General features: G+C 33.2%; 1 protein-coding gene and 1 pseudogene across 1 annotated transcript; both read right to left on the bottom strand.

The window, feature by feature from the left end:
- Nucleotides 1-20,814: 20,814 nt before the first annotated feature.
- On the bottom strand, nucleotides 20,815-22,018 carry LOC149546538 (serine/threonine-protein kinase CDG1-like; annotated as a pseudogene).
- A 2,582-nt stretch (nucleotides 22,019-24,600) lies between these two features.
- Nucleotides 24,601-26,757, bottom strand: LOC149546537 (serine/threonine-protein kinase CDG1-like). The gene is made up of 6 exons (XM_089794617.1): nucleotides 26,516-26,757; nucleotides 26,092-26,411; nucleotides 25,770-25,977; nucleotides 25,366-25,666; nucleotides 25,046-25,193; nucleotides 24,601-24,955 (listed from the first exon to the last, which is right to left on the bottom strand). Exons 1-6 carry the CDS (start codon nucleotides 26,748-26,750, stop codon nucleotides 24,737-24,739), a joined length of 1,431 nt encoding a protein of 476 aa, XP_089650743.1. The 5' UTR covers nucleotides 26,751-26,757; the 3' UTR covers nucleotides 24,601-24,736.
- Between the last annotated feature and the right edge of the window lie 643 nt (nucleotides 26,758-27,400).

The raw sequence follows: 27,400 nt of genomic DNA, 5'->3' as shown, positions 1-27,400 counted from the left end.
TTCTATTTTTTGAGGCCCTATTTTAGTTAAAAATTAGATTTCGTGGTACCTAAAGCTATACTTAGATCAGATTTCTTAAGATCCCCATGATTTTTTTTGGCAGAGCCTTGATGGTGGTGGTTGCAGGATAGTTTGGAGGGAAAACCTCAGTTATGCCTGAACTATGAAGGTATTTTTTTGTAAATTTTGTAGGGGTCGATCCTTCTCTGACTTCTCTAATATTGCTCTACAATCTCATGTGTAAATTCCCTTTCCCTCTGAACTGTATGACATTTTGTTTTATCTCCTTTAGCTATTAATGTGCAATTGCAAGAATTATTTTCTTCTCATTGGTGTTTTGTAGTGATTTGTAATCTACATGACTATGTCCCTTTTGTCTATGAGTGATATATAAGTGAATCTTTCATTCCTTGTGTTATTCATCTAGCTTTTTGACCTGCATGTGGTTGTTAGATTAATACAGGTCTGAATGTCTATATTTTTGGTGTCATCATAATTCAAAAGTGCATATATGGGCAGAGATTGGTCTAAACAGTCTATTTTGGTGCATCACCTCTTTAGATTAGATTAGGTAAATTTTCTTTCATGCTCTCCTCCTTTTTCCTCTCGAAGAGTAGTTAGGTGCATCCTGATAGTAAGAGGAAGCCGACCTTCTTCGGAGACTCAACCTCATAGTTCAAGTCCCACAGCTTGGAGGTTGTTTTCATGTTTCACGAGGTCGTCCTTAGGTAGCAACTTTGGACAAGGGTGCAAACTTCAGTGACAACAGACACCTAGAGACATATGTCATCATGAAATGTGTCAAAAGGGATCATAGGTCATCCTATGGCCCCTTTCGACCCATATAAACAATTATTATATGTTGTTATAGTAACAAATACAAATAATATAGTAAAAATAATAATAATATAGTATAATAATCATATATATATATATATATGATTTATAGGTTATAATAATAACAACATAATATATTATTAAATATTAATAGTTACATTATTATATTAAATAATAATAATAATAATTTAATTTAATTTAATTTCATATATATATATTAATATATATTATATATTTATAGATTAGTCATAACTCATAAATTCATTTTTCCCTACAATATTTTGGTTCAGGCCAATATTGGATATCCGATTTGAAATTGGGTATCTAATCTCAAATCAAATAAACAATTTTACTGGCATGATTTTCCAAAATATTCCCTATCACTTCAGACTTGACAACATCACTTTTTGTGGGTCTTTTCCACACATTTTAGAAAAATTCACATTTTGGGGCCCAAACAATCAAAAAAAGTTTGATAATATATCCCTAGGTGTCTGATATTGTCATCTGAATGGGGAGCAATAGTCGTCAAAAGGCTAAATGCAAAAGGAAGGTATCCAATGAAGACATTGTGGCATATAGAGAAAGGGACAAAATAGAATACCAAAGGAAAAGACAAGGTATGTTAAATGTCAGTCAAGTTGACAATGAATTAGTGGAAGGTGAAATCATAGAGTTAGATAATGAATATATGTAGTTGGAGAATGAAAATGTACCAATTGAAAATGACAATGCTGGAATTGAAGATTTAGAGAATGAAAATTTTGAGGAGGAAATGCTACCAGGTCATAATGCAAATTTCATAATTGACCATGTCAAACATGACAATGCACAGGAACCTTACATATCTCCTAATTATAATCGACATGAAGATTCTAGAACACTAAAATGGATAATTAAAATTGATGAAATGATTATTACGAATTTGGAAGGGAAAAAATCAGAAAGAACCATTCGGTTATGGGCTTGAAGACTATATAAGATTTTTTTCGACAACAAGATAGTGGTGGAGCAATGTTAGCTTTTTATGCACTTATTAAAGATGCAAAAGATTCAAGACCTATGCTTTCCAAACTGAAGATTCGTGTCAATAAAAAGTTTGAAAGAAATGACATTATTATAAAGAATCTTTCTAGTACTCTCAATAGCATTGAAAAAAATAGTAGGGAGAAGTATAACAGAGCTGCTCAAAGGGTTATTACAACATCTTTGGTAAGTCATCATTTGAGAAAGGGTAGATATATGAGACAAACTTATATTGATTTGAACCTAAATCGTACTACTTTGAGAAGAGCACTTAGTCAATGAGAGAGAATTGATGATCCTCTTCAAAATGAAACATGGGCATTTGGTGGGAGACTTCCACATTTTGATAAGAAGCTATCTGATGATGTGAAGGACAAAATTACACAATTTTGGCACTCTAGCTCATGAGTATCACCCAATGCTAAAGATGTGTTAAAGTTGAGAATTGGCATCAGAGACCGCACACCACATCCTAAATACTATTTGGAGGTAAGTCAAACTATGTTGTTCAAACAATTTAGAGAGAGTCATCCAAGTCTTCATATATCACAAAAGGGATTTTAAATCTTTGAAGACATTTTATTGTGTGCCACTTAAAATTTGAAATACATGTTGTTGCAAATATCATGTCGAGTTTTCTATGCACCATGAACTATTACGTTCAATCCATTCTACTTTGTATAGTAAAGAAATGTTGGAGAATTGTGGTGCTAGTGGGCTTCCAAAATCATCAAGAGACTTGTTAGATCAATTTTTATGTTGTGGAGTTGATGGTTGTTTCTTTTATAGAAATGCTTGCTTAAATGAGAATTGTTTAGAATGTGGTGGCTTATCCAAGTTTGACACATGTTTCCATGAGGGGTGTGAACAAGATCTTGAAAAGACAATTGTAAAAAAAAAGGTATATGAAATGGTGAAATACACATTGAAGAGTGGGGGTGAGGGTTCTAGATGTGAATTGGTTGGAAAAGAAATCAGTGTGGTTAGGTTTATTTTAGATTTTTAGGCAAATCTTTTCTACAAGTATGCAAGACATAGTCACAGGTCTTAGTGGTTGGATCAACAATTTAGAATGTGTAAGGAGACTTTTCCCATTAGCACTATTATATTAGTTGTTGATTTTTCTGAGAACTACACATTGCAACCTCAAAATGAGACACAATCTCAATATTGTAACTCTATTGATATTGCTATTTTTGTCCACATAACATATAGACATGCCCCTAATAGAGCGGAAGATAATTGAAAGATTATTAGAGAGTATCATTTCTATATGGGTGATGATAGATCTCACTCTCACGAGTTTGTGCAACATTGTTTCTAGAATTATTTTGATTTCTTACAGGAGCATGCAATTGCTATGGATAGACATATCATTTGGTGAGATAACTGTACAGGTCAATTCAAGAATGCTCGCATGTTTTATTGGTTGTGTAGGATGCACATAGAGAGTTTGGTGCCTCATATTTGGAGTTTTTTTGAGTTCAGCCATGGGAAAGGGGAACATGATGGAGCAGGGGCATGTTTGAAGAGAGCTCTAGTTAAGGAGCAATTGAATATTTTAGTAGAAGAGCTTCTTGATGCTCATAGCATTGTTGATTGGTGTAGTTTAACATTATCATAGGGGGGGACTCTTGATTTAGTGGTACGCAAGTTCTTCTAGTTGGTTGAGGAAGGGTCCATAGGTGATAGATCAAATTGTGCTACAGTGAGAGACTCATAAAAAATACATTCATTTCAGAGCTCTGATTCTCGTACATGGACCATTTGGACACGACAACTAGCTTGCTTTTGTCCTAGTTATTTTCAGTGTGATTGGGATCACTATGAGTTGAGTGAGTGGGTGGACACATGGGCTCCACATTATCTTACTCCATTGTCTATCATACCCTCTATCAAAAATGATGACATGGAAAGTTCACTTGAGCATAACCATCTATCAAATCTTCTTTAGCTAGGACATGTATTTGCATTGGTTGCACCACAGGGGAATGATGAAAAATCTGATTATTGGTTAGCACATTGTTTAAGAGGTAAACAAAAGCTTGCACAACCAATCATAGATGATGATGGATTCACATATCCTACTAGTTTAGTGGTTGTTTCTTGAACATGGCTACGGACATACATGCTTAGAAGGAATGGAATTCCTGAATTCGAAGACTATTAGAAGCATAAAATAATTCTTATATATTCACATCTTATTATAGCAACAAATGTAAAGTTGTTGAAGCATCAAGGAAGACCAAAAGTAAAAGAACTTTTTACTATTACTAATGCTGATCATGAAGCCCTGTCGTAGACCCTAAAACAAAGAGATGACCCTACTGGAATATCCGACTAGGTATATTTACTTCTTATGTTATTTTCTTCATAATGATTCAGTGAACTGATGATTATCTTGTTTAATACAATAAGTTACTAACATTTTATATGATATTGGAATTTAGGTACATCATGAAGAGTGGGGGGGGGGGGGGCACACGGGGGGGTGGGGGGTGTTGGGGAGAATTCCTAAGATTTATGATGTATTATGATGTAAAATGTGAAGATTTTTTGTATATGGGTTTTGTAATAATGAAAAAGATAGGTTAAATTAGTTACACATTCTAATTTCTATTTTGGTAGGTTCTTTGTAAGAAATTATAAGAGGAAGATATTGAACAAGTTCTTGCAAATCATATTTACATGTGATATAAGGCTATAAGGACAATTTAAAGAGCATTTATAACTATATGAGTATTGAAGCAAGGAGACAATGAAAGATAATTGCTTGTGGATATCTTATTACAAGTTTGGCTTTTTTCTTATTTGACATAGAGCTGACATTATGATTATTAAAAGCATTTTTATCAAACTAATAAAATAAGACAAATCTAGAAAATACAAATGAACAATTAGAATACTTGATTCCTTAAAAAAAATTTGGGGAAGGTGTCAATAAGTTTGAATACTCATTCGCAATGAGGCACTGAAACAAGAAGTGATTTTATGATGCTAATATTGTGTAAGCCTTTTACTACAAGTCTTATCAATGCATTTCAATTTTTTTATGGTGTGAGGTTTCCATTATATATTTTACACAAGACCCCATGGTGCAACTATAAGCCTTGGCCATCAATTGGTCTAATAAAGTGGATTTTTGGTTATTTCTGTGTTTTCTAGGTAGTCTAGGTGTTTACAACACTAATAGGGTCCCTTTGAGTTTGTGGAATCCATTTGCAAGCAAATTTGCAATAGAAGTTGTCTTAGCACAAAAATTGCAAAAAGTTGCTTAGCAACTTTTGCAATTTTCTTGACAACTTTTCAGAATGTAACTCCTAATGGCTACAATTGTCCATAGGTTGGTTTAATTAGTTGCAAATAGCCTATAAAGGCTCTAAACATTCGAAGAAGGATATAGATTGAAAAAACACATTGTACTTGCTCTCAAATCAATAAAAACTTGTTGTTTCTAGTGCATTTTTTCTAATTTCTCACATGTATTATGAAACCAAATGGTTGAAGGGTGAACTTTTTGCATTGATAAGTTGGCACTGTTCATTTAGAAGATCTTAGTTTTGGTTTGAAGTCCCTATCAATCATTTTTCCTAGAACAGCAAAATCCTCATTTTGCCCATTTTGAGGGAGGTTGTCATATTTGCATTGAATTAGGTGCATGTGGTTTTGGGTCCTATTCATATTTTTTTATTGTGATTATATGGTTTGAATCACATCTTTCTCATTTTTCTCAACAAAAGAAGGTAATGGTATTTTAAAATCAAGATAGTTGGTCCAAGAAGACCTCCATGTCAGTTTGATAATATCTGATATCAAATCGGATATCTGATAAGGGTTGGGCCTTACTTTCTAGGTTTGGTACTTGGATAGGTGAAAAAAAGTTAGAGCAGATTTTGAAGTGCTTTTAGACATTTTCGAACTTTATTTTTTTCACATCGCCACTTTTTGGCACACCATGATCCTGCACATACCCAATAACCTATATCATTTTTTAAAGATTTAACATTTTTTGGATTTGGCATTTGTATTTCACTTGTTGCCAAAAGTTGCAATATTCGTCAATTAAAATGAGAAAGGTTGTGTATATTTCAGACCATTGGTCCTAGGATCAAATTTGTATACTCAGTTAGCTCCAATTGGTTAGGTTTAGCCTAGGACCAATGTCGATTCATCCATAATGTCCCTCCGATGGCATCAACCACATTGAATGAAAGTATCCCTAAGGATCTCTAAGCAATACTGGGTTACAATCTTTGACACAAATAAAAAAATCATGACATATTTTCACTTTTAATATCTTATTACATCAAAATAAGTGATATATGATTATATGTTATAATGAATTTGATAAACAAGTTAAATTTTCTATATAAAATAATGAACGTTCATGTGTTTGATTAATTGAAAGAAAGTAAGTTGAAATACATGTTTCTATGCACACATTGAACAAGTCGGATGGAAATCCAAGTTTAATGTATATCAAAATGAACTATATATTATGTCATATCAATCATATAGTTATAAAAATATATTATGCCTCATTGGTACAATATAAAAGTTGAATACTTGACAAATGTTAAATGTGTACAATAGAAATATTGAATGTGCACAATACAAATCTCAAACTTATACAATACAAAAGTCAAATATATGTCAATGTCATGTGATGAATGCAACTACATATGTATATCACAATTAATATCTATGACTATGCAGGGTCATAAAAGTTGAGCCTCTTTGATATAGTTTGTGGCTCACTAGGTCTTTGCAAAAGAAAAATTAAAATAGACTATCAAATATCTTATCTATCAATAATATGAAAATAAATAGAAATTGGGTTCTAAATTGTGGATAGTTGAGTTGTTCATTACCTCATCCCTTTGTCCCATAGTTGGACTGAATGATAATGGTAATGGGATACTTCATCAATGGGTGAAATTCCTAACAAAATGATGAGGTAGAGTGACAATGGGAGACACAACTACCGATGAGTAAATGCTCACGAAAGACACAACCATCAATGAATCAATGTTGTATGAGGCACAACCTATATGGTAAGAAATAAAAAGTTAGAATTATAGAGTGGCGTTAAGGATTCCAAATAGAGCTAAAAACACTATAAAAACTTACTATAGCCTGAGCTAGATCTCCCATGCTAGTAGGAGGTACAACTACTGATGAAGCAGTGGCAATATGAGGCCCAACCTATATAGTAAGCAATAAAATGTTAGCATTACATAGTGGCATTAGGGATTCCAAATAGAGTTTTATATATATATAGCCTAAGCTGGATATCCCATAGTAGTAAGAGACACAACCACTGATGAAGCAGTGCTAGTATGAGGCACAACCTATATGGTAAGCAATAAAATGTTAGCATTATAGAGTGGCATTAGGGATTCCAAATAGAGTAAGAGAATAAAAAACACATTGTAGCCTAAGTTGGATATTCTATGCTAGTAGGAGGCACAACCATTGATGAATCAATGCTAGTATGAGACATGGGCTATATGGTAAGCAATAAAATATTAGAATTGTAGAGTTGGTGTTAGGGATTTCTAGTACACACACAAGCAATCCAAATTAAGATTACAAGAGGGCTTCAACTAAGACTTTACACACATACCTTTGGCCTCTATCATGTTTGACCCCATCTTTGATTCTCAGGACTCCTAACAAAATGAAATGGGAAAGGATTTGCACAAAGTCTCAAAGAGTGTTGTAAGAGATAATAGATAAATAACACATGTTAATAAGATAGATTATTGACAATTACTATAAAAAAAATTGAAAAAAATGTATTCATTTTTAAATACAAACTATTAATATGTATATATAACAAATGCATACTATAACCTAAAATTTATGAGAAGGAAAATATGAAATTTTAACTCTTCAATTGCCTCAACATTGGTAGTCTGAGGTGCATTCATCAACTCTACAAAACTTTAAATTATTTCTATATATATATATATATATATATATATATATAACAAACAAGTCAACACAAATTCATAAATATTGATTACATGTATATGCATTCATTCATAATAAATTTCAAAATATAAATTTGACTTGTATTTAATAACTTTTTCTATTTTGGTGTTCTTGTTGATATCCTTCCCATTCCTCCAAATCTCAAGCCATGTGGAGTACCCTAAATAAGAAACAAATATAATATAAGAGGAATTAGTAAGAAATATCATGAGTTCAACTCAAATTGTAAACTTTATAGGTTTGTAAGCTATGATACCACATAGCTCTCAAGGCAAAAGTTAATGGCAAAAAGAGTGGCATCTTCAATTTGAGAAATTTCAGCTCCTGACAAACCCTATAAAATAGTAAAGAGTATTGTTATAAATAAAAGATAATATTGTAAATAGAAAGAAGACACAATAACAAAAAGAAGATCATAGGAGGGAAAGAAGACATAAGAAGGACTTGAAGAATGATATTGGAAATGTATTATTGTACTTTAAAAAATACCAATTAAGAAACAATCTTTCAAAGCCAATGTATTATTATACTTTTAAGAATATTTAAAGCTTTTTACCTCAGGTGTTCTTTCTTCTAGCCTCAAACCTCTAGAAAAAAGAGTAATATGTGGTGTTCTCATACTGCTTTCTGCACCCTGCATTGCATATTGTTTGAATTTATCAATCTATAGTACTCTATGAAATAAAATAAAATATCTACTTTTACAATAGTTAGGTGATTAAATAAGATCATGTCAAAACTCATGAGGTTCATTAGATGGCTTTTGGGTAATGCTAGGAGCAGGAGATGTGGATGGGAATTGGATGGATTTGATGAATGAGAGGGTTTCAACATTGGTAGGAGATGGAAGAGGATCTATAAGTAAGTTTTTAGTATCATACCAATTAAGAAACAATAGTTTAAAGATAATGTATTATTGTACTTTTAAGAATATTTTTAAAACTTTACCTCATGTGTTCTTGCTCCTAGCCTCGCATCTCTAGCAGAATGAGTACTCTATGGTGTTCTCAAACTATTTGTTGCACCCTCCATTGCATATTATTCACATATTAATCTAGAGTGATCTATAAAATAATATTTTTTTAGGTTTACAAAATTTAGGTGATTAAATAATATCATGTCAAAACTCAAACAAACAAACCTATGTATCCTATCCACCAAAGACCATCGCCATCCAATCATCTATGACTATGAAATCCCCACCTCCGTATGAATATCAATTATGCCCACAATGTACACATGGATGAGATGACACTCCATCCTAACACACCTCCATGTCTATCCCATCACACATGTGTTGACAACTAAAACAAAAATGTCGATTGGCTGCTAAAGACTATAATGATCTACATGATGATGATGTAGGTGGCACAAGTGGGGATGACATTGGTGGTGCAAGTGATACAAGAAGAGATGACACTAGTGGTGTAGGTGACACAAGAAAAGATGACACTAGTGGTGCAGGTGATATTGATGGAGTTGTCATAGGCTATGATAAGAAAGGGGTTGTAGGTGATAATGATGGAGTTGTCACATGTTGTGATGACCCTGGTGCCATAGGTGATGATAATGGTGTTGTTGCATGTTGTGATGACCCTAAAGGTGCATCTAATGATGGTTGGGGTGTCATAGCTAAAGGAAAACCTCCTAACTATGAGCCATGTTGAATGATAATATCTATCAATGATGCAACTATATGAAGAGTTTGTAAATCAATAGACTCATTTAGACTTGATGGGAGCACAACATGAGGCATGTTTTTTTGTGTTGTATGTATCCTCTCATTTTTTGGTACCACCCTATGAGCCCTAGGTCTACTCTACACAGAACCTCTCCCTCTACACTAGAATTGTTGAATGTCAAAGTAATTTAGCTTCTCACCAAGGATGAACTCACAATATAAATTTTTCAAAAAAATATAGAGGTACCTCATAATTATTACATGGTGGTAGGTCAAATGCCATATACCCCCTATCCCAACAACATGATCTCATCCTAGCATGAGGGCACCAACAAATAGGAAATTTTTTTCTTGTGTGTAAGAGGGATTTACCAGATATAGGATTAGTAAAAAGTGAACATATAGTACCTTTCTTTATGTCTTTACCTTTCACTTGCTAATATGATAACCCATTGGCATAAAATACACAACACCTATCCCACCATGTATCCCATTTTGTAACCTCCCTAGACACCTCATTTTCATTTTATACCATTTATTCAAGTGTATTCGCTAGGGTTGAGTGGTGAGAAAGTGAAATGACCATAACCTATTGACCATTTGGATAATGTTAGCAATATTTTGTGAGAGGCAGCTTATGAGGTCCTGTATTGTAGTACTTAAATGATGCAATTATATGCATGGAGGGTTTATAGAAGGTGGTGGTTGTTGAACATGAACATTGAGTTGAGGGTTTTGTGGTTGTCCTATTGGTGGGTTTTGCGGTTGTATGGGTGGAGGGTTTTGTGGTTGTATTGGTGGAGTGTCTTTTGGTTGTGTCATGATAGGTGGAGGGTTTGATTGTGCAGGAGATGGTCTTTCTTCTCTTCCTCATTTCCTTGGATTCTTTGATGCATCTATATCAAAAATCAATAAAAATAATTACAAAACATATAAATTACAAAACCATATTACAATATTTGATTAAAAAAATACATAAATGATGAATACAATGAAGACTTACCTTGTTTGTGGGGTGTCATGGATGGAAATGCAATCAAAATTATTTTTTTACGCTAAACCTAATCGATTTTTGGTTCTCTCCTCCATAATTGACATTTTTGTTTTTGTTTGAGGGTATAAAAATGCCCTCAAACATGAGAAATAGTCAAATTATATAATTTATAAAATCCAATCAAGTTTTAGAAAGTATAATGGCTAGGTTTGGATACCAAGCCTAGCCAAAATTTCACTTTTAAATTACCTGATCATGTTATTCAAAACTTGATTGGGTTATTGAAAACTTTCCTTCTTTCTGGGGAGGGAATGGGGTGGGAGCGGGGGGGCGGGATCTACTTAGTGCACACACCCCTAATTATCTTACTTGGCATAAATTGTCTCTTCTGTGCTCAGTGTTTAATAACTTTTGACACACTCGATATACACTATCACTTTATCTAAACTAAAGTAATTAGCAACCAAATACCTTCTCTTCTTAAACTAAAATGTGAAAAAATCTAGTAGACATTGTGTTAGAGTAATTATTTGTTTGCACTTATTAATTAATTAATTAATTAAGTTGCCTATTACTCTAGTTTTCTTAAGCTATCTTGTAGGTGCATATAATTAATATTTTAATAATTATATTGTGCAACCTAGCTTTTTTAGGCTTTACGTTACCCTTTTTGAGTTTTGATCTCCTTTATAAGGATTGATCTCTTTGTATTTTTCATTATGAAGATCTGTTGAATAATATTTTCTTCGTCTGAGTTTTTCAGATCAAACCGTTGCCTCTTCTTGTCTTTTTCTTCTTCGTGACAGGTTTTTTGCATGCAGGTTTTCTTGGGCTTCATGGATTTGTTGTGCACTTTTGCTCAAATCCTACATGGTATCAGAGCCAGATCTACTGTAGTTTGTTCGGTGTTTCAAGAAAAAGGGAGAACAAGGGTTTGGTGGATCAGATCTAGTGTTTTTTCAAGCTTTTTTTGAGAGAATAGGGGGGGTTACTAATTTTTAGAGCAGTTTGAGGCCAAATAGACTTCACGGATGGATTCAAAAGGCGTCAAAACCCCCATTTTGATATAAAATTTGTCCAATTTGGACAACATTGATGTAGGAGGTAAATTTTTTTGTCTGACAGGCCCGTATGACCATTGGCACACAGATCGAGGCAAAAATTAAAAAATTTGCAAAAAAATGTTAAAAAGTGGCACTTTTTACTGCGGTAGTTTAAAAAATCGCCTGCGGTCCGCTAACCGTAGCAGCTCCGGTGACCGCTGCCGCCGGGGGTGCCTCCCAGCCACCGGAAGCTCCGCCCCTGCGCCGCTCAGCCGCCGCTCATCGCGGTGGCACATTTTTATGAATGTTTTTTTTTTTTTATATAATTTTTTTTTATTATTAAGAAAGATAATTTTTCTTGCATTTTCAGAGGCCTTGTTGGTTTTTCTTCCATAACTTGAGCATACGGATGTATTTTTTTGATCCGAAAAATGTGTCAAAAAGTTGGTTCCGAGATGGAGATGATGGTATAGGTGTTTTTGGGTTTTGATGCAGTTTGGTTGCCTATTTTGGTAGTCAAAGTTGAATGTTTTGTTTTGCACTTTGGGAGGCATATCTTGAGCATCTGATCTCTATTTTTGGACTTCTTTATATTGCTAGAAAGCTCTTTCTATGCTCTTTTTAGTGATGTTGGTTGTTGTTCTAGATTCTATTCCAGGCACATCATATTCAGTTTTTTGTGTTTTAGCACTCTAGTGGATATCTTGTTTGTTTCAGGTCTGAGGATTGATTTTGTTGCTTCAGTTGTTTCATTTTGGGCTCTCCCTTCTATTGTTTTAGCCTTATGTTTTTTTTGATCATTGTTGATATTCATTGTAAGCATCTTTATGCAACACACTGAGATAAAGTGCCACTCTTGCGTTTCAGGATCCTTTTCATCATTGTGAGTCGTTGTACTCGCACTATTTTATAAAGTGTCATGGGGGGGATAGTTGTTTTCTGCTTATAGGCCCTCTTTCTCTTTTGCCTCATGTAGTGTCGATGACATGTGCCTTTATGGGTGTCTGTACCTCACTCTCGATGTGTCTGGTTCCTGTGTTGTAGGATATTTTTTTGGCCCACATTTTAAGTTGCCTGTCATCTCACTTGCCTTAAGGGGAGGTTATATTGTTGTTCTATGCTTCTGTGGTTGATGGTTCGTTGTTGTGAGCTATGTATTTAGTACCTAATCCTATGTACTAGGCAATTGTAGTGGCTGACTACCTATGCATTTTGGTGAGATGGATCATCTACCATATAGACATGCTTAGTTAGTGCCTTCTATTTCCATGGAGGTTCCACAAATCAGCATTTTGACAGAGTTTTGCATTTCTTGATGCTTCAGTGATTCTCTTCTGGTCTCTCTTTGTTTCTTCTTTTGGAACATTCTTTGCTATCTTTTTTTGGAGTAGGGTTTTTCCCATGTGGTTTTCTCTATTTCTCCTCTTTATAGAGATTTTTTTGTGATTGGGTACCTGATCAGGCCTTTTGCCGGGACCCAATTTTCTTGCTTTCATAGCTGTGCTAGGTTAGCGTACCTCCTGAGCTTCACTTAAGGGGGGGTGTTAGAGTAATTATTTGTTTGCACTTATTAATTAAATCACTTTGATTTAATTAATTAAGTTTCCTATTACTCTAGTTTGCTTAAGCTATCTTGTAGGTGCATATAATTAATATTTTATTAATTATATTGTGCAACCTAGCTTTTTTAGGCTTTAGGTTACCCTTTTCGAGTTTCGATCTCCTTTATAAGGATTGATCTCTTTGTATTTTTCATTATGAAGATCCATTGAATAATATTTTCTTCGTTTGAGTTTTTCAGATAAAACCCTTGCCTCTTCTTGTCTTTTTCTTCTCCGTGACAGGTTTTTTGCATGCAGATTTTCTTGGGCTTCGTGGATTTGTTGTGTGCTTTTGCTCAAATCCTACACATTGCTTTTCCTTTATTGGATGGCTTGGTCACAATGATAAATGACTAACTCATCCTAGGAAATGACTAAGTCTTTAACACTAATAGGAAACATGGCTTAGAGATCAAGACAAAGATAAAAAGAGCTACAATGTTGATTCAATAGAAAGAACAACTTAAGATGAGTCATCTAATGTAATGAAAATGATTACAAAACTTAAAAAATCCAAGATATTCACTGGAGTGTAATAATTAAAATATATATATATATATATCTAATGTACTTAGAGAAGAATATGGAAGAACAATAGTATCACTAGAAAGAGCACATAACAAGATTTCCAATGATGTAAAGTTTTCAAAGAATGAAGTCGGGATGTTCAAGATATATCTCTTAGAATACAAAACATACTCTTTGGCTTTGATAGAAAAATAAATCATCAAAGAAACAAAATCAATAAATCAAACCTACAACATTGTGATGGGCTCAGTACAACCATTTTGGCAATATCTTGTTTCCAAAAAAAAGAGATTATATGCGTAAGATATGACCAAAAAACCATAGGTATCTCCAAAGGGCCTACAAAAGGGATATAAAGCATGTTGGTGTCATCTAAAAATAAGGTTAAATTTGATGGGAAAATTACCATCCCTAGGAAAAAAAAAGAATTGAAAGAAAATATAATTGGAAAAGGTCTTATTGGCAAATAAACAAAATCAGACATTGAAAAATATGGGCTAAAGTTGGCAAAAGAATTCTGGTGCCCAAGAATGATTTGTTCTCAAAAAATAGCTAGCTAATAATCACCAAAAATAATGGCCTTTCTTCAAAAAGGGGACCAATACCAATAAATTATCTTGATGATCTAAATAAAATGCTTACAAAAAATTTCCAGTCTCTTAGTGGTTGTTAGGTATTGCGGAGGTGGAGTGCATATGTACATGCCTTTGAAATAACACATGCACGTGTCCTTAAAAAAGGTGTTGTACTTTATTTCACAAACTAAACATGCAACATTGATGTGTGTATTCACATGGGTCTAAGAGGGAAACTCTAGCTACTTAGGCAACATGCTAAAATAATAGGTAGTTGTTGGGTAGAGCACGACTTGTGGAGGTGTTGGGGTCCATAAAATAGTGACATGTGCATGGAAAAACATTGGTGTAGGCATAGAGCCTAGCCTAAAGTGTGGCAAGGAGGGTCTAACATGGATAGCTGGTTGTGAGGAGGGCCCAAAACAAGTGACCAACACCTTTGATTGGTGCAAATGCCAAGAACATCTATCAGTGTGTAGGGGTTGGACGGACCTATCAATGTTGGCAACTCTTACTTAAAAATTTTCCACATCCACCCTTTTATTTTTTATTTTTATAAACAATAAAGCTTACCCTTTTGAAGACCATGCACTTTAAAAGGCACATTTTACATATATGTATTTTTGGGAATTTTTTATTTGATAATAATAATTTTTTATTTTTGTCTCATTTTATGTTACAAATTTATTTTCCTCAAATTGTAACTATGTCCAAATTAAAAAAATTTATATGAAAATATGAGTTGTTGGGAACTACAAATCCAATGGTGAGGTCTATTTGGGTTCAAAGCACACCAACGAAAAGTGATCCCTTATTTCATTCAAAAACTAATGAAAAAATGTGATTGATCCATGCAAACCCCAATTAATCCAACATTTTTAAAAATAAAAACAAGCTATAATAGGTCAACTCTCTGATACCATGTAGAAGTTGTCAATCCAACTTCATGAAGCTAAGACCTCCTGCATGCAAAGACAACTTGTCTCTGGAAAGAATGGAATAACAAAGCAAGAGTTTAAACTTTGAAAATATGAAAAATTATATTATCAAATCAAATAAATACAAATGGATTTCTAACATATCAATAAAAATACAATGACCAATCACTATAAAGAAGCTCGAGTGACCAAAAATAAGAAACCCTAAAAATAAATCATTTAATAATTAATATAATTATTAAATGTTGGTAATGCATAAAGTGATGTCTTAAGAGAGAAAATGTAAATTTTACTTAGTGATTGAAATTCAAGATGACTTAATAATTAAGTTATTACCTTATTTTAATAAGAAGCTTATAAAATGAGGGCTCGAGGAAGAATTTGAGCATTGAGTAGTGTTTATGGGATTGGATGCCAAAAACATGTTAATTATGTTCCTCCAAGCCCGAGTTGAGGTTAAACTAAATTTTTTGTTGATTGATAATACATTATGCAAGTTTTAGAGAGTATTTTTTTCTCCCACAATAGCTTTTTCCTATGAAAATTGTCATGTCATGTATTTATTATTATTATTTTTATGGTCTTATGTGTTTCTTAAAATCTTGATAATAGAAGTGTTGGAATTTTTATTATAATCCTCTTAGGATTAGTGTAGGAAGAATTTTCATATACCTTTGCTTCCTTAAACTTTGATACAAAATGAAAGAGTAGTTGATAAACAATTAGCCTCAACTATTATGTAGTCAACTTTATAAAAAGTATCATATTCCATGATATATTGGATCCATATTAGATATATCTTATGTGGATATGAGATCTGATACTTCATCAACTATTTTAGAAAAATAGATAACTTTCTATCAGCTATAGTAAGCTATCCATATTTTTAATGTTAATATAGATTAAATTATTACCATTAAAATATGTTTAAAATACATTAATGATAACATATATTAATATTAAAATATTTTATTCAAAAGTGTCTAGTAAATTTTTTAACATAACTAGTGATGCTAGTCTGACATGCCTTCTAGATCCACGTGAAATACTTTGACTTAGAGCTATATAGTTGTGAGAGTACAAATAAGGGACCCTATCTTCTTATTACAAAGATGAAACCACAACTTGTAATCAAATTAGATCAATGAAGGTACAAGCCCATGATCACAATGTCCTCATGAGGTTTTGGACTTGCATGTGGATAATAAAAACACCACCACTTAACTAACACATTAAGTGGTTAGTCCCTAAATATTAATACACACACACACACACACACACAAATATATATATATATATGTATATATGTACATATATATATATATATATATATATATATATATATATATATATATATATATATGTACATATATACATATATATATATATATATGTACATATATACATATATATATATATATATATGTATATATGTATATATGTACATATATATATATATATATGTATATATGTACATATATATATATATATATATACATATATATGTACATATATATATATATATACATATATATGTACATATATACATATATATATATGTATATGTATATATGTATATATATATATATACATACATATGTATATATGTATGTATATATATATATACATATATACATATGTATATATATATGTATATATATATGTATATATGTACATATATGTATATATATATATATGTATATATATATCTATATGTATTTATATATATATGTATTTATATATATATGTATTTATGTATATACATATATATGTATATATGTATATATGTATATACATATATATGTATATATGTATATATGTATATACATATATGTATATGTATATATATGTATATGTATATATATATGTGTGTATATATATATGTATATATATATATGTATATATATGTGTGTGTGTATATGTGTATATGTGTATATATGTATATATGTATATATACATATATATACATACATATATATATATATACATATATATATATACATATATATATACATATATATATATACATATATATATACATATATATATACATATATATGTATGTATGTATGTATGTATGTATGTATGTATGTATGTATGCACGCACACACACATGTGCATACATACATACATAGCTCATACATGTAAAAGTGTTGGTTTGAGGTTGTTGGTGGTTCCTAATGGTCTCAAGTTTGAATCTTCTCCCAAATTTAAGATGTGAGATGGTTTGTGGGTGAATAATCTCATCCATGGGGGGATCAGTCTCACCCTAGCTCACATAGGTACCCAAGATACAAGTTTCTAAGGAATGTAATAGGTTTTTTATATTAAAAAGAAGTAAAAAATGGGTGATTGGCCCAAAGAAACAAACTAGTGACAAAGTCAATAACAACTAATTAGCAACCTAGAGACCAACAAAAACCACACATTAGCCATCCATATGCAATATAGAAAACATAATTCTATGAATAGAGTTTGGATTCCAACTACCTAACTGCCTATAAACGTGTAACCAATAATAATAAAATAATAGAGAGGAAACACTAGACTAACAACATAATTAGGTATATTTTTAACAGTGTCCATCAAAGAAATCTTCATAACAATGATTTAGGGCCTATACAAAACCATAACAGAAATTTTTTTAAAATAACATAAAATGAGGTCAAACCCTATTCATGTTTCTCCTTTGGGGGGAGTAGTTTTGACAATAGAATTTGCAACCAATCCTTAACCAGGGACCTATAGAGCCTCCACAAGTTGCTCACCTTTTTTGTACCCTCCTTCTCTTTCTAAAAAATATGGAGGGTGGTAGTCATCATATGCATGGCTTTGACAACAAATTTATCTATGGTATTTAACCTTAGATCCAACTCTAACAATGCCTTCTTTAGTTTCTCCACTTGCTCACTTAATTTATTTATCTCTCCTTCATCATTCATCTAACCCTTAGAGCCAAAGGAGGTTTTATGCATATTGGGGGTAGAGGGGGGCTCGGGGGAGGGGTCCAAGAGTATGGGATGGGGGTGATCAGAGGGATTGTTAGGGACATCTGATGTCATCTTCCTCAAAGATGAGGTGATCATCATGTGGGAGTTATCTTTAGGGAATAAAGCCTACTTCTTAGTAGTGAGATCAACTATTTTTAATTGAAACTCTGTGATGCATGAAATTTATTTAACCTAAGAGGCCTCATCAATTTTTAGAGGGGACTTGGCAACAATGTCCTCCTCCTCCTCTTCAATGTAGTGAAACCCCCTAGTTTTCCAATTTTTCCTACCATGTTTCCCTTTTTTCTACCTTCCTTTGATTTAGAGTCTAATCCCCCTCATTTGGACTCTTGTGATTTTCCACCCTTTTTTTCTCATGAGGGTTTATGGAAATTCTAAGAGAACATTTCCTACAACCTACCAACTCCATCCCAACTTCTCCCAAATCCATATACAGTTACAACTTTAGGTTAAACTTGGAAAATAAAATAATGCAGGGGAATCCTTAGCCTTTTTACTACTATAAGAATATGAACCTTGAGAACCCATTGGGGCATTCATAATTGAGGTTAAAACAACCATAGGGGTGTTGTTGGGTGTAGGGGGGAGGGGGGAATGGAAAAACAATGTTGCAGGAAGGATATAAGGCACAATGGAAATTGTATAGGCCGAGGATACGACCTTGGTGAAGGATGGTATAATTTTTTCCTTCCTCTCTATATTTTTGAACATCCATTACGAACACTTCAAGATCTTAAAGGAAATCTCTTCATGGTAATAGAAGTGATCCAACAAAGATAAATCATAATAACAACTTACTTTAAAATGACCCTCCAGAGTAAGATACTTCATGGTCAAGAAACAAACATCTTTCCATTACCTCAACAACTCTTCTTTATTAAAATTGCCTTTCATGCGAACCGGCTCCTAATTGATATTGAAGAAAATTTTCATGTTGGTTTCATCTCCAACCTTGGTAACTCTTTTCCATTTTCTTCCCTTCATAGAGAGACCAGTCTCCTAAGTGATGACCCCTTCATTATTTTCAAATGAGATACTATTAATAATGACCTTGTGACTTCAAAGTATTCATTAGATGCATGGATGCCATCTCATCGAGGCCTTCCATGACCTTCATGAAAGGCAAGAGACCTTTCTCAATAATGACCATCGAGGGGCTAGGGTTCTTACAAAACTCATTTTTAATCTAATGGGGTTTGATTCTATCCCTCAATTCTAGCACTAGACTAGGTTGTGTGGATACCTCCCATGCAAATATTCTTTAATTTTTAATATATTAGTTATGCATCCATATATTATATATTGGATGCATATTTGATATCCAATATGTATTAGATACATTTTCTATATCTAATATGCTTAGGTAATTACCATGACTAGGTGTAAAGAAACACATGCCTACTAAATAGTCAACACAATTTTTTTTATTTTTAGTGAAATAAAAATACATAATTTTTCATATCGCCACTTTTTGGCCTATCATGATCTTGCACATACCCTATATAAAGTATTAGTTTTCTTAGATCACAATCACATGAAATACTTCAATTTCCTTAGGAAAATTCTTGTTTTAGCATATCCTATGTTGTTACAATCTCCTACATAATTACTTTTTAGTTTTACGACCTATCGCACAAATATGATTATTTTAAAATTTGGTATTAGATGATAAATATAGATAACCCACATTTGTTTTCCTATCTTGTTATGTAAAGAGGAGTTATGAATTGATCTTTACCTACCAAACTTTGTCATATTCATAGATTGAACTACTATTATATTCACATTCCAAATAATTTAGTAGCGAGATTTTACTTGTTAATGATGTATGTAAATTTGAAGATCTAAGATTCTAAATATGCTAAGTTGATATATATTAATTTCAATGTCCAAATTTATTCAAATTCTCTCATATACCAAATTGGGCATAGATCTATATTTGTGTACCAAAATTAAAAGATTTACTTATAAATTCTTCCATAAATGGTTTTTCTTTTAGAAATGAAAAAAAATACCAAGAGTTATAAAATAATAGAGATGACAATACAAGTTTATCCCGTAGAGTCAAATGAACCTTAGGAAAAGGGCTTGGTTGAGGCACATGCATATTTCCTTTATTTAGAATGTTAAAAACATTAGAAGTTTTGCCGATGAAATAATAGAGAATAGCTTTTGAGGAAGCCTAAACAATCAGTTAAAAGTTGTGACATGTATATTTTGGTTAGACTTATTTCTAGAAGGTAAATAATATCTCTATATAGTAAGTCATAATCTTGATCCAAGCTTTTCAAACAGGAGACAAATGTTTGCATACTATTTTCTATTCATAGAACACTTTCCGTTTTCAACAAAAGACAAATCCATCTTCTATTTCTGACAAACACTAACTTTAACTCTAACTCTAGCTCTTTCAAACTCTTGTTTTTAAGATTTTGAAATAGTAAAGAATTCTTTAGATCATTTAATTTAAATATAAATAAATAACAATAACTATATTTTGTACATCAAAGTTTATTTCTAATCATCGAATCTAAAGTAAATTATAAATGTGTTGCTGTCCTCCCAATCTGAACATTAAAAGTGCTATGGAAGCGGAGGGGTGGGAATCTCCTCTCTGTTGAAAGCATATCAAATACTTGTATTGTCGATGGACGTATTTTGGATTCTCTTTGGATGCACCAAAGGGCTACTGTGACTGCTCTTAACATGCCGGTTGGATTAAAATCATCACTCTTGATTAAATGAGGGTCTATTAACTCAATAAGGTGATCTTCTTTGTGTAACTTCCGTGCCTGCATCCACATTTAAAGCCATTGATTAAGTACTTTTTTGGGTCACAGAAATTAGTAGTTTAACCTTATTTTACACCAGTAAACTACTTACATGGTCAGAGAGAATGTGCATCCCCTCATCTTTCTGTTGTATTAACTTTTTTCCAGATGCTATATTTAACAACAACATCCCAAAGCTGTAAAGATCCGACTTAATAGTCACACGACAAGTTTCAAAACATTCTGGATCTATATAAACCCTGCAGAATCATACATGGAAAGAAAAGAATAAATTATAAGGTTTGATTCAAAACGTTGAGGGTAAAAATTGTACATAATCAAATCTAAAAATCTAGTAATTGACTAGATAACAAGATGAATTTACTCAGAGAAACTGAATCTATTTAGAAATCTGATTTAGAGGCGGGACAAGCTAATCATACATTGTTCCAGAAGTGTTCGTCGTTACATGGGAAGATAAATTGGCTTAGTGGGTAGGAGATAATCCACCATTTGCACAGTTTTCCAAAAGGGCGTTTTGGGTATCATCTGGAAGTACTCTAGAAATGCCAAAATCTGAAATCTTGGCATTAAAATTCTTGTCCAGAAGAATGTTTGTAGGTTTAATATCTCTGTGCACCATACACTCGACGGTGCCCTCATGAAGATAACGGATTCCTCTTGTTATGTCTAATATGATCTTCATCCTTGTCCGCCAGTCAATGATCTGGTTAATTTCTGGGTCTGCTGATTCAAACTGTTTAGGTATCCATTCATTTTAGAGATGACATATAATTTCTCCCATAAGATAAGAAACTGATGTAAAACAAAGAGATATGATTACCGAAAAGCAAATCTGACAGATTTCCTCCCTCCATATAATCATAAACCAACATATGCATGACTTTGACAACAGAATTATCTAGGGCATTTATCCTTAGGTCCAACTTTGACACTGTCTTCTTTAGGTGCTCCACTTCCCCACTTAGGTTATTTATCTCTCCTTCATCATTCATCTAGCCCTTAGAGCTAGAGGAGGTTTTATGCATATTGGGGGTACAGGGGGGAGGGGGCCGAGGGGTCCAAGACTGGGGAATGGGGGTGCTTAGAGGGATTGGTAGCGGCATCCATCATCAGCTTCCTCAGAGGTAAGACGATGATCATGTGGAAGTTGTCTTTAGGGAACAAACCCTACTTCTTAGCACTGAGATCCACCATTTGAAATTGAAACTCGGTGATGCATGAAGTTTCTTTACCTGGGGAGGCCTTATCAATTTTCAGAGGGGACTTAGCAACAATTTCCTCCTCATCCTCTTCAATTTAGTGAAACTCCCCAGCTTTCCATTTTTTCCTAGCATGTTTCCCATTTTCCTCACTTTCCTTTGATTTAGAGTCTGACTCCACCTCCTCTGGACTTTTGTTATTTGCCACCCTTTTGTCTTATGAGGCTCTGAGTAAAGTCTAGGAGCACATTTCTTGCAACCTACCAAATCCATCCCAACTTCTCCCAATTCCATATGCAGTTATAGCTTTGGGTTAAACTTGGAAAATGAAACAGTCGGGGAATCCTTAGCCTTTTGACCACTAGAAGAATACAAACCTTGAGAAAACATTAGGGCATCGGTAATCGAGGTCAACATAACCATATGGGTGGTGTTCGGCCCACGGGATGGGGGGAGGGGTTGGGGGGGAATAGCAAAACAATGATGCGGGATGGATATAGGGCATGATGGAAATTGTATAGGTAGAGGATACGGCCCTAGTGAATGATGGTATAATTATTTCCTTTTTCTCTATATTTTCTAACATCTATGGTGAACACTTCAAGATCTTAAAGGAATTATCTTCATGGTAATGGAAGTGCTCTAGCAGAGAGAAATGATGATAACAACTTACTTTAAAATGGCCCTCTAGAGTAAGATACTTCATGATCAAGAAAAAAACATCGTTCCATGGCCCCAACAACTCTTCTTTGTTAAAATTTTCTTTCACGCAAACCGGATCCTAATTGACCTTGAAGAAACTTTTCATTTTGATTTCATTTCCAACCTTGGTAACTCTTTTCCATTTTCTTCCCTTCACAGAGAGACTAGTCTTCTATGTGATGACTTCATCATCAATTTCAAATGAGATACCATTAGTAATGACCTTGAGGTCCTTCCAAGTATTCATAAGTTGCATCGACGCCATCTCATTGAACCCCTCCATGGCCTCCATGAAAGGAAAGAGCCCTCTCTCAGTAATGACCATCGAGGTGCTAGGGTTCTTGCACCAATCATTTTCAATCTACTAGGGTTTGATTCTATCCCTCAATTCTAGCATTGGACTAGGTTGCGAGGATACCTCCCAGGCAATATTATTTACTTTGTATATATTATTTATGCATCCATATATTAAATATTAGATGCATATTTTATATCCAATATATATCATATACATTTTCTATATCTAATATGCTTAGGTAATTGCCATGACCAGGTGTAAAGGAGAACATGCCTACTAAAAAGTCAACACAATTTTTTATATGTTTAGTGAAATAAAAATACATTATTTTTCATATCACCACTTTTTGGCCTGTCATGATCTTGGGCATACCCTATATTAAGTATCAATATTCTTAGATCATGATCACCCAAAATACTTAAATTTCCTTAGGGAAATTCTTGTTTCAGTATATCATATGTTGTTACAATCTTCTACATAATTATTTTTTTAGTTTTATGACCTATCAGACAAATATGATTATTTTAAAATTTGGTATTACATGATACATATAGATAACCCGCCTTTATTCTCCTTTCTTGTTATGTGAAGAGGAGTTATGAATTGAACTTTACCTACCAAACTTCATCATATTCATAGATTAAACTATTGTTATATTCACATTCCAAATAATCTAGTAGCAAGATTTTACTTGTTAGTGATGTATGCAAATTTGAAGATCGAATATTCTAAATATGTGAAGTTGATATATATTTATTTCAATGTCCATATTTTTTTCAAATTCTCTCAAATGTCAAATTGGGCATAGCTCTATATTTGTGTACCAAAATGTAAAGATTTAATTATAAATCCTTCAATAAATGGTTTTGCTTTTAGAAATGAAAAAAATAACTAGTCTTATAAAAATTAGAGATGGTAATACAAGCTTATCCCGTAGAGTCCAATGAACCTTAGCAAAAGGGCTTGGTGGTTGTCTAGAAGCACATGAAAATTTCCTTTATTTAGAATGTTAAAAACGTTAGTACTTTTGCCAATGAAATGATAGACAATAGCTTTTGAGGAAACCTAAACAACCAGTTAAAAGTTATGACATGTATGTTTTGATTAGACTTATTTCTAGAAGGTAAATAATATCTCTATGTAGTCAGTCATAATCTTGATCCAAGCTTTTCAAACATGAGACAAATGTTTGCATGCTTTTTCTATTCATATAACATTTTCCATTTTCAACAAAAGACAAATCCATCTTCTATTTGTGACAAAGAAAAACTCTAACTCTAGCTCTAGCTCTTTCAAACTCTTGTTTTTAACATTTTGAAATAATATGAAATTCCTTAAATTATTTAATTTAAATATTGCAATCTTCCACACTGAATAGTAGCTGTAGATTTCACTCTCATCAAAATGAAATAAATAAATAATAATAACAATATTTTGTTGATCAAAGTTTATTTCTAATAATCGAATCTAAAGTAAATTATAAATTTGTTGCTGTCCTTCCTATCTGAACATTAAAAATGATCTGGAAGCGGAGGGGTGGGAATATCCTGCTCCGTTGAAAGCATATCAAATACTTGTGTCGTCGATGGACGTATTTTGGATTCTCTTTGAATGCACCAAAGGGCTACTGTGACTGTTCTTAACATGCCGGTTGGATTAAAATCATCACTCTTGATTAAATGAGGGTCTATTAACTCAATAAGGCGATCTTCTTTGTGTAACTTCCATGCCTGCATCCACATTTGAAGCCATTGATTAAGTACTTTATTGGGTCACAGAAATTAGTAGTTGAACCTATTTTATACCAGTAAACTACTTACATGGTCAAAGAGAATGTGCATCCCCTCATCTTTCTGTTGTATTAACTTTTTCCCAGATACTATATTTAACAACAACATCCCAAAGCTGTAAATGTCCGACTTAATAGTCACACGACAAGTTTCAAAACATTCTGGATCTATATAACCCCTGGAAAGAAAAAAATGAATTATAAGGTTTGATTCAAAACTTTGAGGGTAAAAATTGCACATAATCAAATCTAAAAATCTAGTAATTGACTAGATAACAAGATGAATTTACTCAGAAAAACTGAATCTATTTAGAAATCTGATTGATTAGAGGGGGGGCAATCTAATCATACATTGTTCCAGAAGTGTTCGTTGTTACATGGGTAGATAAATTGGCCAAGTGTGTAGGAGATAATCCACCATTTGTACAGTTTTCCAAAAGGGCGTTTTGGGTATCATCTGGAAGTACTCTAGAAATCCCAAAATCTGAAATCTTGGCATTAAAATTCTTGTCCAGAAGAATGTTTGCAGGTTTAATATCTCTGTGCACCATACACTCGGTGGTGCCCTCATGAAGATAACGGATTCCTCTTATTATGTCTAACATGATCTTCATCCTTGTTCGCCAGTCAATGATCTGGTTAATCTCTGGGTCTGTTGATTCAAATTGTTTAGGTATCCATTCATGATTAAAGAGATAACACACAATTTCTCCCATAAGATAAGAAACTGATGTAAAACAAAGAGATATGATTACCAAAAAGCAAATCTGACAGATTTCCTCCCTCCATATATTCATAAACCAACATCAAGATATCTTCAAGGCAATATCCAAGAAACTTCAAGATGCTTGGATGGTCCAGCTTTGTTACAATTACCAATTCGTTCATCCAATATTGCTGGCGTTTAATTTCATCTTCGCTGAAGACCTTTACTGCTACTTTTCTTCCATCAGACAAAGTTCCCTTAAAAACACAGAAAACCAGAACATCTTTACATGACAACAACTAATATTTCTTTTTGATACTTTCTAACACTACAATATTCAATCTTTTAATTTCATTTGCTGAGGAACTTACCATGTAAACTATACCAAAACCCCCTTTGCCAATTTCTTCACCAAATCCATTTGTTACGCGCTGCAATTCCTTGAGTGTGAACTCATACCCAGCTGGTCTGATCTTCTTGACCAAATTTTTCAATTCTCTGTAAGGTGAAGCCTTTGCCCATCCTGTAAAGATCTGAGAGCTAACCTTTTTAACAAAATGGCCAATCCTGAGAGAGGTCAGCGGTGTTGTCTCTGGTTGGTGGTATCTATTTAACTTGGTAGATTTATCTTGTCGCCTCGAGCAGCCATTGTCAGACTTGAATCCATTGACCTCTGTTTTAATGCTCTGCCCTGTCTCACATGATAATCCAAAATTCCAAATCAACAAACAGCTTAAAATTATGGGTTATCAAGATTTTAGAATAACTGTACAGAATTGCCATGAGCGTTCAAACCTGTATCAGATTGAGAATAAAGCCTCAACCTGTTATGTTTCTCACGGTGCTTTAGAATGTTCATGATCTGCAACCAGCACAATTTGAAATGATCTTGTGGCAGGCGATGAACTTTGAAATTGTCTTGTCGTAGGAAAAGAAGTGCATTGAACAAAAGTTGGAATAGCGTTGTGATGTTTACGGATAGTACTGGTGACTGACCATTCCGGTCAGGCTCTAAAGTGAATGGAATCATTCGTGTTGTTGACCACACCTTATCTCAAACAATTTCACACCATAATAATTTTAGAAAACATTCAACATCTCAAGAAAAGTTGAAAAGTAGTTCATTATCATATAACTAATTACTAATCTATGAACTTGAATTCTGCTATCTCACCTCCAAAAGAAATTTCCATATCGTTGATTCGACCGAGCCATCGCAACTATATGTTTTACCTTCACATTTAGAAGCAATGAATTTAAGGGCATGCACCCATGTCAAAAAAAAAAATTCTCTTCTAAAAAAAATCTTGAAGAAAAGCTTGACCCACAATTTACGGTGACAAGAAGTATACTTTTCCTTGTAGGGTATGGATTGGGATAACTATTGGTGTTACATACAACAAGAAATTATTATTAAAATAAAAATAGAATTCCCTTCCATTTTATCCATATACCCTCATCTTCAGCCTCTTTGTGTCTCTTTTCTTGCCGCTGGATGGGATAAAGTGGCTCATTACAAGACTCCTTATCAATTGGGACCTGTTGTTGGTTACAGATGGAAGCATTTTTCTGATTGACCTCCTGGAGGTACAGACATGGATCGTCAGGAGCTTTCTCAAATTCTGGCCTCTAGAGAGTGTTCTTCTTTGCTTGGTCCAGATGTTTTGGCTTGGGGCGGTA

The sequence above is a fragment of the Cupressus sempervirens genome, chromosome 7 (assembly GCF_028749045.1).
Source record: "Cupressus sempervirens isolate cs-2001-9-10 chromosome 7, ASM2874904v1, whole genome shotgun sequence".
NCBI classification, from domain to species: Eukaryota; Viridiplantae; Streptophyta; class Pinopsida; order Cupressales; family Cupressaceae; genus Cupressus; species Cupressus sempervirens.
The sequence above is the reverse complement of the archived record's forward strand: the minus strand, read 5'-3'. Positions and strand labels throughout refer to the sequence as shown.